At 32.4% G+C, this 15,533-nt stretch overlaps 1 protein-coding gene across 1 annotated transcript in view; it reads right to left on the reverse strand.

Annotated features, from left to right (window-relative positions):
• Positions 1 to 15,533, reverse strand: part of LOC129218462 (uncharacterized) — a 252,624-nt gene that overhangs the window by 16,249 nt on the left and 220,842 nt on the right. Inside the window, exons 11-12 of the mRNA XM_054852737.1 lie at positions 13,771 to 13,867; positions 4,142 to 4,222 (exon numbers count right to left, since the gene is read on the reverse strand). Of these exons, the coding sequence (XP_054708712.1) occupies positions 4,142 to 4,222; positions 13,771 to 13,867 (178 nt within the window). The remainder of the gene's footprint in view (positions 1 to 4,141; positions 4,223 to 13,770; positions 13,868 to 15,533) is intronic.

Consider the following 15,533-nt stretch of genomic DNA (forward strand, 5'->3'; position numbering starts at 1 on the left):
ATAATATTAAGCTCTCTTAATTAAAGTATGGCTTAATTAGTAGTTTCAAATGTTTGTTAAAAAATAGTATTTAGTAAATTTGAGGATATACTGACAATTTATAATTTTGGTCGAAAGCCCGTTATTGATGTATTTCCCCTCCATCAGTTATTTTCACCTCAGAAATAATGACATTGATAAGGTCTGTCACGGAGGTGAGGATCTTTCCCTTAATGTAGGCCTAATAGATACATTTTTTATGGAATTTTTTTTTTCTTCGTTGCTACCAATCTGTACATTTTAAGCATATGAAAATATGTTCAATCTTTTTATACATTAATTTACATCCCTGAAATCCAAGTTCACGGAGGTGAGAAGACAGAATAACCACACTAAGATTTTAAAGCAAAATCTTCTTGTTTTTCGACAAAAATCTCACAACTTCAACTATGGCTGAAAATAAACAAGGGGGCTCCTTTGTATCATGGAAAATAAAATTTGATGTCATTACTGCCACGTGTTAATGACGAATGGCATTTTGTGTTTAGGTAACGGAGGTGAGAATTTATTGTGTCACATGACTCCTTGTCCTTCTAAAACGAACTAAAATACATTATTTAAAAATTAAATACACTTAAAAATTAGTATTGAGACACTTGTGAAGGGAATAATAAATAAATAAGTATATACTTTTAATTAAACAAGTTATTAAGCAGTATAAACAGCCACGCAAGGTGTGTGACATGCCACAGAGGTTAGAATTCACATGTTGTGGGCAAAAAATATACTAAAATAAAAATTATAATTAAAAATTGTTGCCAGGTTAAAATAGATATATTTCTGATGAAATTAAAAATCATTGTTAAATGAATTGTTCCTTAAAGGTTTTACTGTAAAAGGCATTTGACAGAAAAGTTACACTTTTTGAAGAATGACCCATATAAATTATACCATAGCAAATTACCACTGATGTAATGCGCAGGGTGCATCCCGTTTAACCTGCAAAAACCTCTATTTTCGCAACCGTTAGTTCTAGATGCATGCTTCCAATTTGCAAAAATGTTCAAAATCAGATGCAGAGGTAAGATATTGAAAGTTTGAAGCGAAAAAGAAATGAGTCAAAAAATAAAAATAATAACTTTTTAAAGGAGCCTTATGTCCCCTGACTTATATTTAGGGGAATAAACTCCATTAAAAATATTACTAACACAGAGAACTTGACGTTTGGGCCACCAAAACTCGACGAGACATTCAATTTCATAGTTTTAAGGGACCATGCAAAAGATGAGATTGGAACTTATCGCCCTTTCAGAAGAATAATAGGTTGTAGAAGTGAAGTAAAAAAAACATACAATTAATTGCTACTTAAAAATATATGCAAATGTTATGCCATGATTAGGGAAACACGTTGGAAAAGCTCGTACAATTTTGAAAAACAAACTCTTTGCACACATATAGTGAAAAGCCTATTAGTTAGGGGACCAAGGGCCCATATAAAAAGTTAAATTTTGTAATGTTTTACTCATTTTATTTTTTGCTTCAAACTTTCAATATCTCTGCATCTGATTTTGAACATTTTTGCAATTAGGAGTATGCACCTACGACTAACGGTTGCGAAAATAGTGGTCTTTCAGGTTAAACAGGAACACCCTGTATACAAATATGATGTAAGCAACAGGATACCTTAGCAAAATGCCAATTCGATACTGTAAGTGATATTTATACAGGATGCCCCAAAGCAACCGCATAAACTCTGCACAGCTAGATTCCTCGTTAGGAGTACATAAAGACAGCCAAAAGAAGCGTTCCTGTACGATCCATAGTTTACCGAGAAAAATTCGAAAAACAAAGTCTGACGTCACTGCCGGTGCAAGTAAAACACACTTCATTGGACACATCAACAACAATATTTCCATATCTTTCCAGACGATAATTTTTAAAACGTCATTACGCGTACTTGTTGTTATACGTAATGTACATATATTGCTGTTGATGTGTTCAATAAAGTGTTTTTTCCTGCACCGGCAGTGACGTCATACTTTGTTGTTTGCATTTTTTTTCTCGTAAACTATGGATCGTACAGAAACGCTTCTTTGGGCAGTTTTTATGTACTTACAACGAGGAATCTTGCTGTGCAGAGTTTATGCGGTCGTTTTGGGACACCCTATATAAGCACATTTATGCACGTAGGTACACTGATTAATCATGTCTTTCAAATTCTTCTCTTTAATTGCTTTAAATGGAAAATTCTTACCTGTTCCATTACATGCCGGAGGTTTTTAGGTATCTGCTAGTCTACTTTCTTGATGTTTAGAAAGAAAGAGAAAAATAAGAAAGATACATTTAAAGCTGAAAGAAAGAAAATTCTTTCACTGGAACGTTTGCGAAATATTTTCGCTTTGCCAAAAGAAATGAAGAAATACAGAAAAGAGAGAGAAAAAAATGAAGATGTGACAAGAGTATGGAAGTAAGAGCAAAATACTTAATTTTTTCGGGAAGAAAATTAACTTAAAATCTGTGAAGTTCTTTTTTCAACTTTGTTGTAAAAAGAAAAGTTTCAAACTACAGCTCTACATGCTCTACAACAGCGTTCCACTAGTTTTGGTGTCTTATCGAAGCAAACCACAGTATGAGACCCCAATTTCGAAACTCCGAAATCCGGGAACATTTTATCATCAAATAATTTAAAAAAAAACTTCTTTTTTTTCTTGAGGCAGTGAGAAGCAAAGGGATGCAAGTGCCAAAATTAAAAAAAATAAGGTAATCAGTAAAAATGGTAGGATAACCTTCTCTGTTTCATGACAAGAGATGGGACTAATAACTCTGATGGGTGCTGCAATATACAGCATAATTTAGAAAAAAATTCAATGAAAGCTTACATAGGATGTGAACTTCAAACGCGCTTTACTCGAAACTTTAAAAAGTCTATTTACATCCCTTTGTTTCTCACTGCCTCTATTGTTAACTTTCGGCAATTGTTGAAAACACAGTACTTTCAGTTCAGCCTTGCTTAAAAAAAATATTGATTCCTCGTGTTATGCATAAATAAGAGTTTCGCTGCAATTGCGCAGCAATCTTTTAACATTCACTTTCGGTTAGTGATGCATTTTTTTTCTTTACAGAAGTATGTGATACAAAGCCTATTGAACTAAAGTACAAAATAATTTTTAGAATAAATGCGATTTATTTAATGTATCGATCGGCACATTACATGTCTTACGCGCTTAGTATTTTTTAATGATGCAATGGCTAGTACATTTCTACAGATGACTCATTTTGGAAAGTCTGTTTCATTTTCTTGTACTTACTTAAAGCCATAATTTTGGTATTTTTTGATTAAAACTTATACATTTTTAAATAATTTCGCTCGTTTTATTATTTATTCAGACAAAGTACAAGTACTTCCTGCACCAACTGTTTGCCTTACATTTTTAGTCTGAAGGTATCAAATAGTGTATTTTGTTGCTGATTTTAAACTAGGAGCTGCAGCTAGAACCAATAAAATTTAGGTATGAAATCAATTGTTTTTCTAGTATGTAGCAGTCGCAAGTTACGACCAGTTTTTACACTTTCATGACCCGAAATTCCGTCGCGCTCCGGTGGTTGTCATCCGCAGGTATAAAATAGTGGTATTCAAAATATGGATCACGACCGGAAACGTGGTCCTAAAATTACCCTCTGAAGAGGAAAAGGGGAGCGAGGTAGATAGAAAACGTAACTATTTTGTTAAAGAAAAGTACACCAACAAATTTTTTCAGACAAAAATTGCCTTTCAATTTTTTTTTTTTCAATTCTTAAGAGATTATCGCACTTAAAGAAATACGATTTTCATTAGGATTACCTTATTTCTACTAAAGGGGTAAAATTATCGCATATTCCATGCGCGCTACAATTTATTCATTGACTGGACTATTTGCCGAGTCTTTTGTAACCCGTACCTAGCATGCTTCGTGACGTAATCATTTTTTACTTTTCCTGAATTATCCGAGGTAGCACATGTAACTTTTAAACGTTTCAAAATTGTTGTAGATATTAGCAAGGTCGACAACCATTTTTAAAACGTTTACGAAGCGAAGTATGCCACCCGAGAGGGTACACAGGTCAGTAATAAATTATTTACTAATTATTGTGGATTTGAATTATTTAAAACAGAGTTTCTCACCTGCTTGGATTTTCGCTACTTTGGTCCTACTACAGTCAAAGGTTGGAGTCAAAGGAAGTTTAAGCTGCCTCTCATAAGCTCCTACAAAGTGTAAAATTATTAATAATATCAAAAAAGTAATCATTAAAGTACACAAAATTATAGTAGTATCATTTTAATTAACGTTGAATGAGCAAAAATGCTTAACCTAGAAGAGTTAAACATAATTATTTTTTTCAATTCAGGAAACATAAAATGAAAAACAGAAATCCGTGAACATGTTAAAAAAACGATTTCAATTATAATGAAATTAGATGACTTTTCCTATAAATTTAATTTACAGGAACTATTTCTTCTAAAGTAATGATTAAAGAATAACACATTACTTTTTCTAATACAAAAAACATTAAAGATAAATAAGAAATTCTGAAGTTAACTAGTTCGTTTTCCAGAATGTGGTTAAAATTAAACTGATAGTGCTTAGAGACGTTTAGCTCCGGTTCTACAGAACGGATCCGAATGAAACTTTAAACATATGTTATACAGATCATGCATACAAGATTGTTGCAAAAAAAAAAAAAAAAAAAAAAATTCAAATTCTGTCGTTCTATCTACGTAAAACGGAAAGATGACAGTTAAAAAATCAACGAATATTTTATGTATTCAAGCACCTATGTTCTCTAGGGTCTGGTGGGGTAAAGTGGTCATAAAATCGTAGGTTTTCAACTTAGGTGAATAATAAATACAATAAATTCTTTAAACACTTAAACTTTTTTTGTTTTTATTTTACATTGCATTATTAAAGAACACGGTACATTGAGTTTTAGGAAAATAAATATTGATTTAAGTAGCATTATAACCCTTTCTTTTCCCTTTGTATTTATGACCACTTTACCCCATGGGGTGGGGGAAGTGGTCATAGCATGGGGTAAAGTAGTCATAGTTAAAAATAGATGCAAAACCATTATAAACAAACCTAATATTTGTATATTTCGCTTATTTTTATAGTTACAAGTATATGCACAAGCATATGTGAGTATACACGAGTATATACCTGTCGTGTAAACATTAGTAAACACGTTCTTATATGAGTAGATACATGTATGCATCAGATACATGCATGCACGTGATTACTCAAGCATATACGTGTATATAAGCATGTATACGTGATAAGCTACAGGAGTGTATGCCTGTGTACACGAGTATATACGTGTCACGTGTATGTACGGGTATATATGAGTGTAAACGAACATCATATGAGTGTATGCACTTGTATCTTGAGTATATACGTGCATACATGAGTATATACGTGTACAGCAGACGTATACACGCATATATAAGTGTACATACACAAATATACGGGTATACACGATTTAATTCGTGGATACATCCAGTGTATGTTAAGGGGTATGTGTCTACTCACATTGTGAAGCACGTGTATACGTATGTATACGTGCAAACATGGTTATATACCTGTATAGAAGTATATACGTACATTTACGTGTATACACAAGTACATGTATGTATACACGAGTATACAAGCTTATATACATGTGTGCCTACAGAGTGAAAACAAGATCTTGGGCAAAAATCTAAGGGGCGTGAGAGGGGAGGATAAGAAGCAAAGAATTATAAAGAACTTACGTTCGCTGACGCGCTACATGCACACAATGCCAGAAACTGATATATGCAAAACAAATCACCAATTTGTTACACAAAGATGACTTTGCCCAAGGTTTTAGTTTTTAAGAAATATTTAGAGCAGTTGTTAAAAGTTACGGCCTGTAGCTCTAATACAAGCATCGCAACAAAGGCGCATCGGCTGATGAAAGTTTTTCAAAAGTCTCGTTATTGTAACAGAGCGTGCTTTGTGATTGTGACGCACATATATCACAGCTGCAGGCCGCAAATTTCATCAATCGCTTTAAAATTTTCTTGAAACCTAAAATGTTGTGTAAAATTGTCTTTGTGTAATAAATTTTTGACCAGTTTTGCATCCATCAGTTTCTGACTTTGCGTGCATGTAGCGCGTCAGTATTGTGTTTGTTTCCTTATGTGATTCTTGCTTCTTATCCTCCCTACTAACACCTTTTAATAATTTGCTTTAAAGTTTAAACTCATCCTATATACTTGTATATCATATGCTTGTATGTAAGTGTCTACTCGAGTACGTACGCGTATATGAGTGTCTACCTGAGTATATAAGTGTTTATTTTTATAAACGAGTATATACGTTATAGTCGAATGTATATCTGTATAGATTAAAAATACTTGCAGATACCCATATATGTATTTATTGGTGCATTTATGTGAATACGTCTGTATACGTGCCTACACGAGTATATGCGTATACTTACGCATATACTCGTATATTTAACACCATTTACTGAAAAAACAATACATATTAAGTGAAATTAATATTTAATTTATATCTGCCTTATATTTAACGATTAAGTGAGATTAGAAGAACAATACTTGTTAAGCCTATTATTAAGCCTTTACCCCATCTTACTAAAATTGTTCTAAAAAATTATCTAAAATAGATTCAGCTAACTGCTAATGAGTAAAAGTTCTTGAGACATGTAGGAAGCTTCCTATGCAGTAAATCTGTTCATAATTCTAACAAACAAAATTTCCCAAGGAAGTTAAAAGAGGTCTTTAGATTTAAAAACTTTTCATATTGACACAAAATATTTTTTTTTACCGAATAACATTTCGCCAGTTGTAAAATTTCGTACTGAAAATGTAGTTTCTAACTACCTTACTCTATAATAAATTTTTCACATTCATTCGAACATTTATTTCCAAGCTATAGCCATTTATTTGACGACTGACCACTTTACCCCATTGACCACTTTCCCCCACCAGACCCTACTGAACGCATTGACGGTCACTAATATGCTGAAAGCTTACCACCGCACTGTCAACGACCTTACGCAACAGATCAGTAGAGAAACGGGAAAAGGTAGCGTAAGCTGAGAAGGTAATGTAATTTTTCTATAAGCTCTATGCCTATAGTTTAAAGAAATTATTAATCCACATTAAACATGTTTCGGAACAAGAAGGTAAGCACATTAATCGTAAAGCTTGTTAAGCGTCAGATAACATTCAATGAGATTCAAAAATAGTTGTTCGTTACTCCAAAGTCCAAAGCGCCCTCTATCGGCATTTTTTAAACTACATCTTCAAAATTTATCTTCAAGAAAATACTGAGAAGAAGAAGAATTTTAGTGAAAACCACAAACGAATTGGCCATTTTTTTTCCGTTTTTTATGATCATTTGAAGTTTTGAACCGGATCCTAAACTTTAATTGCGCCTATCTCCTTCGAAAGACGTTCGGGACCCTAATTTTTACCATTATATTGCTTGTTCTGATACGTACTATCACCCCTTAAAGTTTTCCCCAAGAGTTCAGAGAATATATATATATATATATATATATATATATATATATATATATATATATATATATATATATATATATATATATATATATATATATATATATATATATATATATATATATACTAGAGAACCCAACAGACGTTGTTCTGTTCAAACTTTGTAAATTTAAAAGTTAAAAAATTTCAATAAACTATCAAGTGTTTGAACCGTTCTATTGGAAAAAAAAAGCAAAAAAAAAAAGTTTTAAGCTGATATCGTGTCAGAATGCGTCTATTTATTACAACTTGATTTATCTAATGCCCACTTGAGCAGTAGTTTTATTAACTATTTTTTCTCCCGTACTTAATGGTTTGTTCCTTCATTCATACTCAAAAGATAAAAAGCGTCCTCAGATATTAAGTGTAAAAATCTAACTACTCATCTAGAACAACTGCTGCAACATCCCCCATATGAAAAATGATAAAGGTAAAAACAGTTCTCTGAATAAGCAAAAATCACTCATCCTCCCCCCTCCCGATGTAAAATAAACATTCTTCAACTAAAATGACTAAAAACTCTTTAAAAACGAAAAATAATTCTTTGCAATTTGAAATATTTCGCCAAATAAACAAAAAAATAAATAAATAAATAAATAAATAAAATAAAATAAATTACATTAACAGTAGCTTTAAAATGTAAACAAATGATCACGCATTTCTATTATTTATAGCCAAAGTCGCCAAGCCACCACGTTACTGTAATCCAGCCGATCACTGCGCGAAACCAACTCCGATCGATTAGCGGTCCGAAATTTTAAACGAAAACACATTTTAAACTTCATATATTGCCTAATTAGTTCTTTCCACCAAAGATAAAGATTTTCCACTGCACTGATATTTTATGTGCAGAACTATCCTGCACATGTTGTAATTTATCTGGACAAAAACAAAATTTGTTTCGTCTTGAAATTCCATCACTTTGTATTGATTAGTTAGATAATCCTTAAAGTATTCTTGACATTGTTGCCAAAACTCAGATGAATTTGAGCCAAGAAACAAATGTTGCTAGGTACTTTGTGATCAATTTGGTTAGGAAAACCTAAAGCACCGATCCGGTCACATGGTTCAACTACGACGACAGAACACACGTTTTGCGTAAACCTTCCAAACTTTAAAATATATCTTGGGACCTAAAATCGTTGCTTTCACGAAATGAAGGCTTCACTTTCTCTACGTTTTATCTATTCTCAATTGACATATCACAGTAGGAAATTTCATTATAAAAAGCAGAGTTGGCTTTCTTATTGTCCTTTGGCAACGGGTTAAATATTTATTTCAGTTCTCGCTCAACAATAGGTTAAAATAAATATTAATCATTTGGAAGATTTTACCATCCAATGTTTAAATTAATCAATTAATGAACAAAAACTTTTCCGATTCGATCCATCGCGCTTCGAAACCATGCTCACCACAACTTAATTACATCCAAAAAATTTGATAAAAATCGGTCCAGCCGTTAAAAAGCCTTATGGTGACAAACATACGCACAGAAGATTATATATATATATATATATATATATATATATATATATATATATATATATATATATATATATATATATATATATATATATATATATATATATACTAGGGCAAATCAAAAAGCCTTTGCGCCTATTTTTTATTTGCCAAACAAAGATACCTACAGGTATTTACCAATATACGTAGCAAACTATGTCACTTGCACTATTTACACCTCATAATCACTGCACTGGTTCAGATATTTGTCCCATTGCCGGACTAAGTTAGAGATCCCCCTGTGGCGGAACTCTTCCAGCTGCCTGTGGAGCCATGCATCGTCGGACAGTGTTCTTGACTTTTTCGTCACATGTGAATCTCTGTCCTGCCAGAAACTTCTTCAGTGGAGTGAAAATCACTAGGACAAGGTCTGAACTGTAGGTACATTTCCCTGTGAATTGCTATGGGCTTTTGTTTTTTGCTCCGTACAAAACGATTAACACTTCGCTGCTCATAAGCTGTGGACGTATGATGAACAACCGTCATCTTAAATGACTGATAGCAGCTCCGCTCTTCCAAGCAAAAAGCAGATACGGCTGTTACGGTTCAAGGAACTGTCACTGTTGGGAATGTATATGTTTGCTTTCTATTCACGGTCGTATTTTGGCTAAAAAAAGGCGCAAAGCCTTTTTGTTTTGCCCTCGTGTATATATATATATATATATATATATATATATATATATATATATATATATATATATATATATATATATATATATTTTAGTGATGTGCCGGATCATTAAAAAAATAGATCCGCGGATGCGGATCCGGATCTTTAGCGTCAAGATCCGCGGATGCGGATTTCAAATGTTTTACACCCGATTCAACTATCCAAGTGTAAAATTTGTTACGAAAAGTAATCCCGTCAGGTTAATGACACTGCTTCTTCAAAAAATGTCATATGCGTCGAAAATATAATCAAGACTATGATTTACTCTTTAAAGAAATCTCCGTTAAAATTGAGGGAGAGTTGGAAGGAATGGGTCAGCTCTGTATTGATGCTTAGAATGTGAATATTACATACAGGAGCAAGATATAACATACAGTATACAGGAGCAAGAATGCAAAGCTGCTACTAGGAAAGTTAGAAATAATTTTTCTCATTTTATTTCATCATAAATGCAGCGCTGACCAATTCTGAATCAACTTACTCCGATCGACGAAATAACAGAGGCGGGAACCCCTTTCCAAACAATAAATAGAGAGTTTAGAACCCCAAATCAATAACAAAAACTAATATTAAATTTAAAAAAAAATATGTCCCAGAGGGAAGATCTCATAAAGATGAGTTTCGCGGGTCAGAACACACATTGTATAAAACTGACAACAGATCAAAATTTTAAATCATTGAGCTTTTTCTATTCATCTTCCGACTATAAAGTCCCTACCAATCATGCGTACAAAGGCTTAGAATTACATTTAAAATTTACTTAACAAGATTATAGCTCCTACTGTATATAACTCGGAAGTTCAAAACAAATATTAAACGCAGAAAACTTCGTTCTTTCAAATTAGGGCCAATATTTTTAACGTACGGCTAAGTTTTTACTACCATAATTCTGAAAAACGTTTAAGCCGGTTTTTAATTAATATCTCCGATAATTAATGTTCTACAGAAACGAGGAAAGTTAAGAATACTTTCGATCCAGGCACCTTTTGAACGAAAAAAGAACTATCAAAATCGATCCATCTGTTTAGGAGCTTAAATGCCACAAGAAGACACCCAGAAACACACTTTTAAAACTTATTACCCCTTCCATTTTGCGACGGAGGGCGCGAAGTGGCTTCTGAAATGATACCTTATTATTTAAATCGGGAATAAAAACTAATTTAAACGTGATTTAAGAGTCTTTTATTTAAATATTTAAGAATTTTGAGAATAGAAAAGATCCGTTTAAGATCCGTCAAAAAAGTAACGGATACGGATACAGATCTTTATTTTCCCTCGGATATCCGCGGATACGGATGTCCGGAACATCACTAATATATATATAAGGGCTCGACCGATAGCAATTTTTGGCCGATGGAAAAACCAAACTAAGGACGTCCAAAATATAGGTTTTAAATATTTTTTAAAGAACAAAAAAGTATTCAGTACGTTGTAGAAACCGATAGCAAGTCATAATTGAAAAAATTGAATGCATAAATAAATTTGATACCTAAGATGTCTGACACATTTATATTTCTTATTTTTTAATGAAAATGTTATGTCGAAAATCACAGCGAAGAAAAATAAATGGACCAGAGAAATATTTTTCTAACGGAAGAAAAGATAAAAGAGAGGGGTTTAAAGGATTGTAATGAAGAGTCACACCATTACACTGTTACTTTAAAAGCTTAAAAGTAAAAACGGAAGTGAAAAAAAAAAAAAGAACTTTAACTAGAGATTTATTGTATTTCAATAAATAAAAAGATAAGGATAGAAATCTAAAATGTTAATATCGAATACATAACTTTTAAATGTTTTTGGAAAAGAAAAACTTTACGAAGTTTTCCCACAGAATTTTAACTGAAAATAAATTAAAGTAGTGCCGCAGCCAAGGAAGGCTGAGAGAAGCGGTTCTTCAACTCAATCCTTTCCTTAGGACGTTTTAAAAAAATTAATTAAAAATTAAACGTTTTTAAAAGAAAAGACTTTTTCTCGCTCCATGTTATTTCTTTTTGTTTATTCTATCAACTTCAGTGACTAAAAGTAGTACTTTTGGCTAATGGAAGCAACCCCATTAGTCAATGGCAATGTAATCGGTGGGATAGTTAAATGTAGATTTTAAGAAAATGCAGTTTTTTTTTCCTTCCTAAAAAAATTTGGAAAAAAAAAAAAACCTGGTGAAAGTAAAATTACAGCATGCAACCATTTTTTTAAGGCGACGTGCTATAAAATTATAATTAAGGATTTCAGTGGAAAAACTAGTATTTGTAGGCCTTAAAAGTGAGAAAGAAAAATCGTGATTTTTCATTGATTTTAATCACCATACAGAACCGGCGTTCCTCGCCCTATTCTTATGATTGAGCTTTTGATGCAGTTAATCTTCAATCAAGGTTCAGGTTATATGTTAGAATATGCGAGTATTTACAGGGTGATCAGCGAATAAGCCCCGATTTCAAAATTAAATATCTCTACAACAAAGATCGATAGAATTAGGCGGTAAACTGTACGTTATCAGCAAAACGAAAAATCGTGCACAAAAGTTTAGTCACGAAAATCGTCAACAGATGGCGCTGTAATCACAATGATCTATCATTAGCCTTTAAAATCTGCTTCGAAGTATAAAACGATCAGTAAGACACGACGCGACGGTTGGATAGTGAAAAGAGTCTAGCAAAGAAAGTGAAACAAGTATTCCATTGAAAAACGTTTTTTTTTTTGCGTACGGAAATTCCACCGATTACAATACCCTACGGCTACATGTGACAGTTTTCAGAACTGATTCAATGTTCTACTGAACGTTACTTTAAATTTAGGAACAATTTGTCAGCAATCAACTAGCGTTGGAGAATTGACCAGGTATTGACTGGTTTTACTGATACAGGAATAGATTGGCCGACATGTTCTCCCGATCTGACTCCTTGTGTCTTCTTCCTGTGGGGCGCATTGAAAGAGTGTCAGTGGAAACAATCCCGCCACTCTTGATGAGCTTGAATCGTTGATTGGTGTTGCATGTGATCCCATTTCCGTTGAAACATTTTCAAGACATGTCAAATTTCATTGTTCGCTTACGCCACGTTATTGCTTCGAACGGTGAAGACTTTGAAAAATTTGTGTTCTGATTGCAAAGACTGCTTCACTTTTTTTTTTTTTCAGACTCCTTTCAGAGAATTAGTTTTCAGCACAGAGCGCCATCTGTTGACGATTTTCATAACTAAATTTTCTAAACTTCTGTGCACCATTTTTACAGCTAATAAACGTACAGTTTACCGCATAATTCTATTGATCTTTGTTGTAGATATATTTAATTTTGAAATCAGGGCTTATTCGCTGATCAACCTGTATTGAACCAAAAACGTGCGAGTAAAAATGATATTTTTTTGGAAGAAATACTTACATCTAAGTGAATATAATTGATACGTTTACGAAAATCTACAAACTTATTATATATAGTAAGTAAACAAATTGCTGAAATTTACAGCTTATTCCCAGTTATTTACGATGAATAATGATCAAAATACCTTTTTGGTTTTTTCAATTTGTCACTGGCGAAATAAACGCATAAGTGATTTAATTTTTATTGAAATATGTCAGCTGAAACATATCATGTACGTGAAAATAGTTACAGAACATTTTTTCTCGTATTTCTCAACAAATTCTTTAAAAATGTGATTTTTTTTCAAGTGATGCAGTTTATTTGTCCCCCCACCCCTCACCACTGTATAAGACTATATATTAATAATACTACATATATGTTCAAGATCCTAATGCAGTAAAATGGTTTCCGTAAAAAAGTTGCATGTTCTGAAATAGTCTCACAGAATAATAATAGAAAATCATAGGGTGGACAGAATTTCACCTTGTAATTGCAAATACAGAATACATTCATAATGAGAAACAAAAAACAAATGAGAAGCACCCTAAATTTTCAACCATTTTAGAATACAAAAAAACATAAGAACGCGTAATTAATATACAAGAGTTCGGTTTTAAAAAATCAAGATTTGTACCGCCGTCATTTGTAAAAATAAAAAAAAATTACCTTGTCGATAAAATTCTTGACATACTTGATAACTCCACCTTTGACTAATTGGCCACGGCCGACATGGATTGCAAAGATCAGCACATTTTAAAGCAATCTAAAAAATGATATGGGAAACGTAAGAAAGAACTTCTATTGCTTTAGCATCCGAATCAATACAAAACTGGAAAATATTTTCTGCACTTTTTTCAGAAAGTTAAAGACTAAATAAAACCTCTGATTTCGATGAGAGGAAAAAAAAGATGTTTCTGCGCATAAATAATGAAGTACCTCAAAAAAAAACCTTTGTTCTGAAATATTATGAGTTGACAAGTCGGAGAAAGTACTTTAAAAAAAATGCATTGAAACATGAATGTAGTGGATTGTTTTCGATTAAATCATGAAATTCAGGAAAAACGTATTTTTTCACATCCAAAGTTAAAGATTTGCTCATGTATATGTTAGAAGTAGCAGAAAATATTATTAATCTCAAGCACACTTGATTTTGTATAATTTTTGCGAACTGTTTTCCCCAAAATTGTGGGTTAAGTTCGCTGGGAGACGTATTCGATTAATTGTAGTAAAAAGTTCTGAAACTTATTGGCTTGGTTCGGTTTTGTGTTCTTTTAACTGGGAGTATATTCGTTTAATATTTAGTGATTGTTTGAATTCCAATAAAAACAACTTAATTCAGAAAATTCAGACCCGATACCAGTAACACGATAAAGAACTCGACTGGTAACAGATATGACAGTAGCAACAAAATATCTCCCAAAGCCCAAAGATGCTGATTAATAACAGTGAGAAATAAAGCAAAAACCTCAAAATATTAACTGACAAATTATATTTGAGCAGAAGGAAGCACTAATTTCGTATTTTTAACATAAAAAATTAGATGATGATCTTGAGATCGAAGAAAAATACGCACATTTAAAATAAATTGTCTATATACAACTATACTGTTCATCTTTAAACCCAAAACAAATGAGGAGCAAACATTCAAACCATGTTTTCTCCTTCGGATACAGTTTTTCAGGAAACACGAAAAACTAATATATTAAAAAAAAACTTGTATTAGACCCCAATTATCATTTTTTTAGTTGTATTACTGATTACTAGTAAGACTTGTAGGCGTACTTTACCTAATAAACTTAAAATGAATTAGAAAAATGTATTTGAAATTTGGAGAAATCATGTTTTGACCGAACTCAAAGGAGGAAACGTGTTTTGAATGTTTTCAATGTGGATAAAACACTCTTTGAATGAAAAAGATAGTAACTTAAATTGCTACGATTACATTTTTTAATGGAATAAAACTAATTAATGACATAATAAAATTGATTGTTATAAAATAAAGCTAGAAATTCATATGTGAAAAAAAATTGTCCTGCATAATCCTCATCCAAACAATCGCACACTACTTCCTCCGTTTCATCATTGAGTGCAGGTAAATTATAAATAATGTCTTTGTACCAATTAAAATCAGGTTGATTTTGCCACTCTTCGCCATACATTAAGTTTAAAAGTTTGTCTACGTCTCTTTTCTTTTCAACTGATATTCCATGGTTAAGAGGAAGAGATTGTAAAACAACACTTTTCACAATGTGCATCTATTATTTCTTCCATCCCTAAATTAATAATAAAAATTTAGGTAAAAGCACACCACTCTAAAATAAACAAACAAACCAACATAGCACCAAGCAAACAATAACATAACCTCTGAAACACTAAACACATTGTGAAATTGCTGGGTCACGTGATCAGTAAGAACAGCTCTGATTGGT

Source organism: Uloborus diversus, chromosome 3 (genome assembly GCF_026930045.1).
Source record: "Uloborus diversus isolate 005 chromosome 3, Udiv.v.3.1, whole genome shotgun sequence".
NCBI classification, from domain to species: domain Eukaryota; kingdom Metazoa; phylum Arthropoda; class Arachnida; order Araneae; family Uloboridae; genus Uloborus; species Uloborus diversus.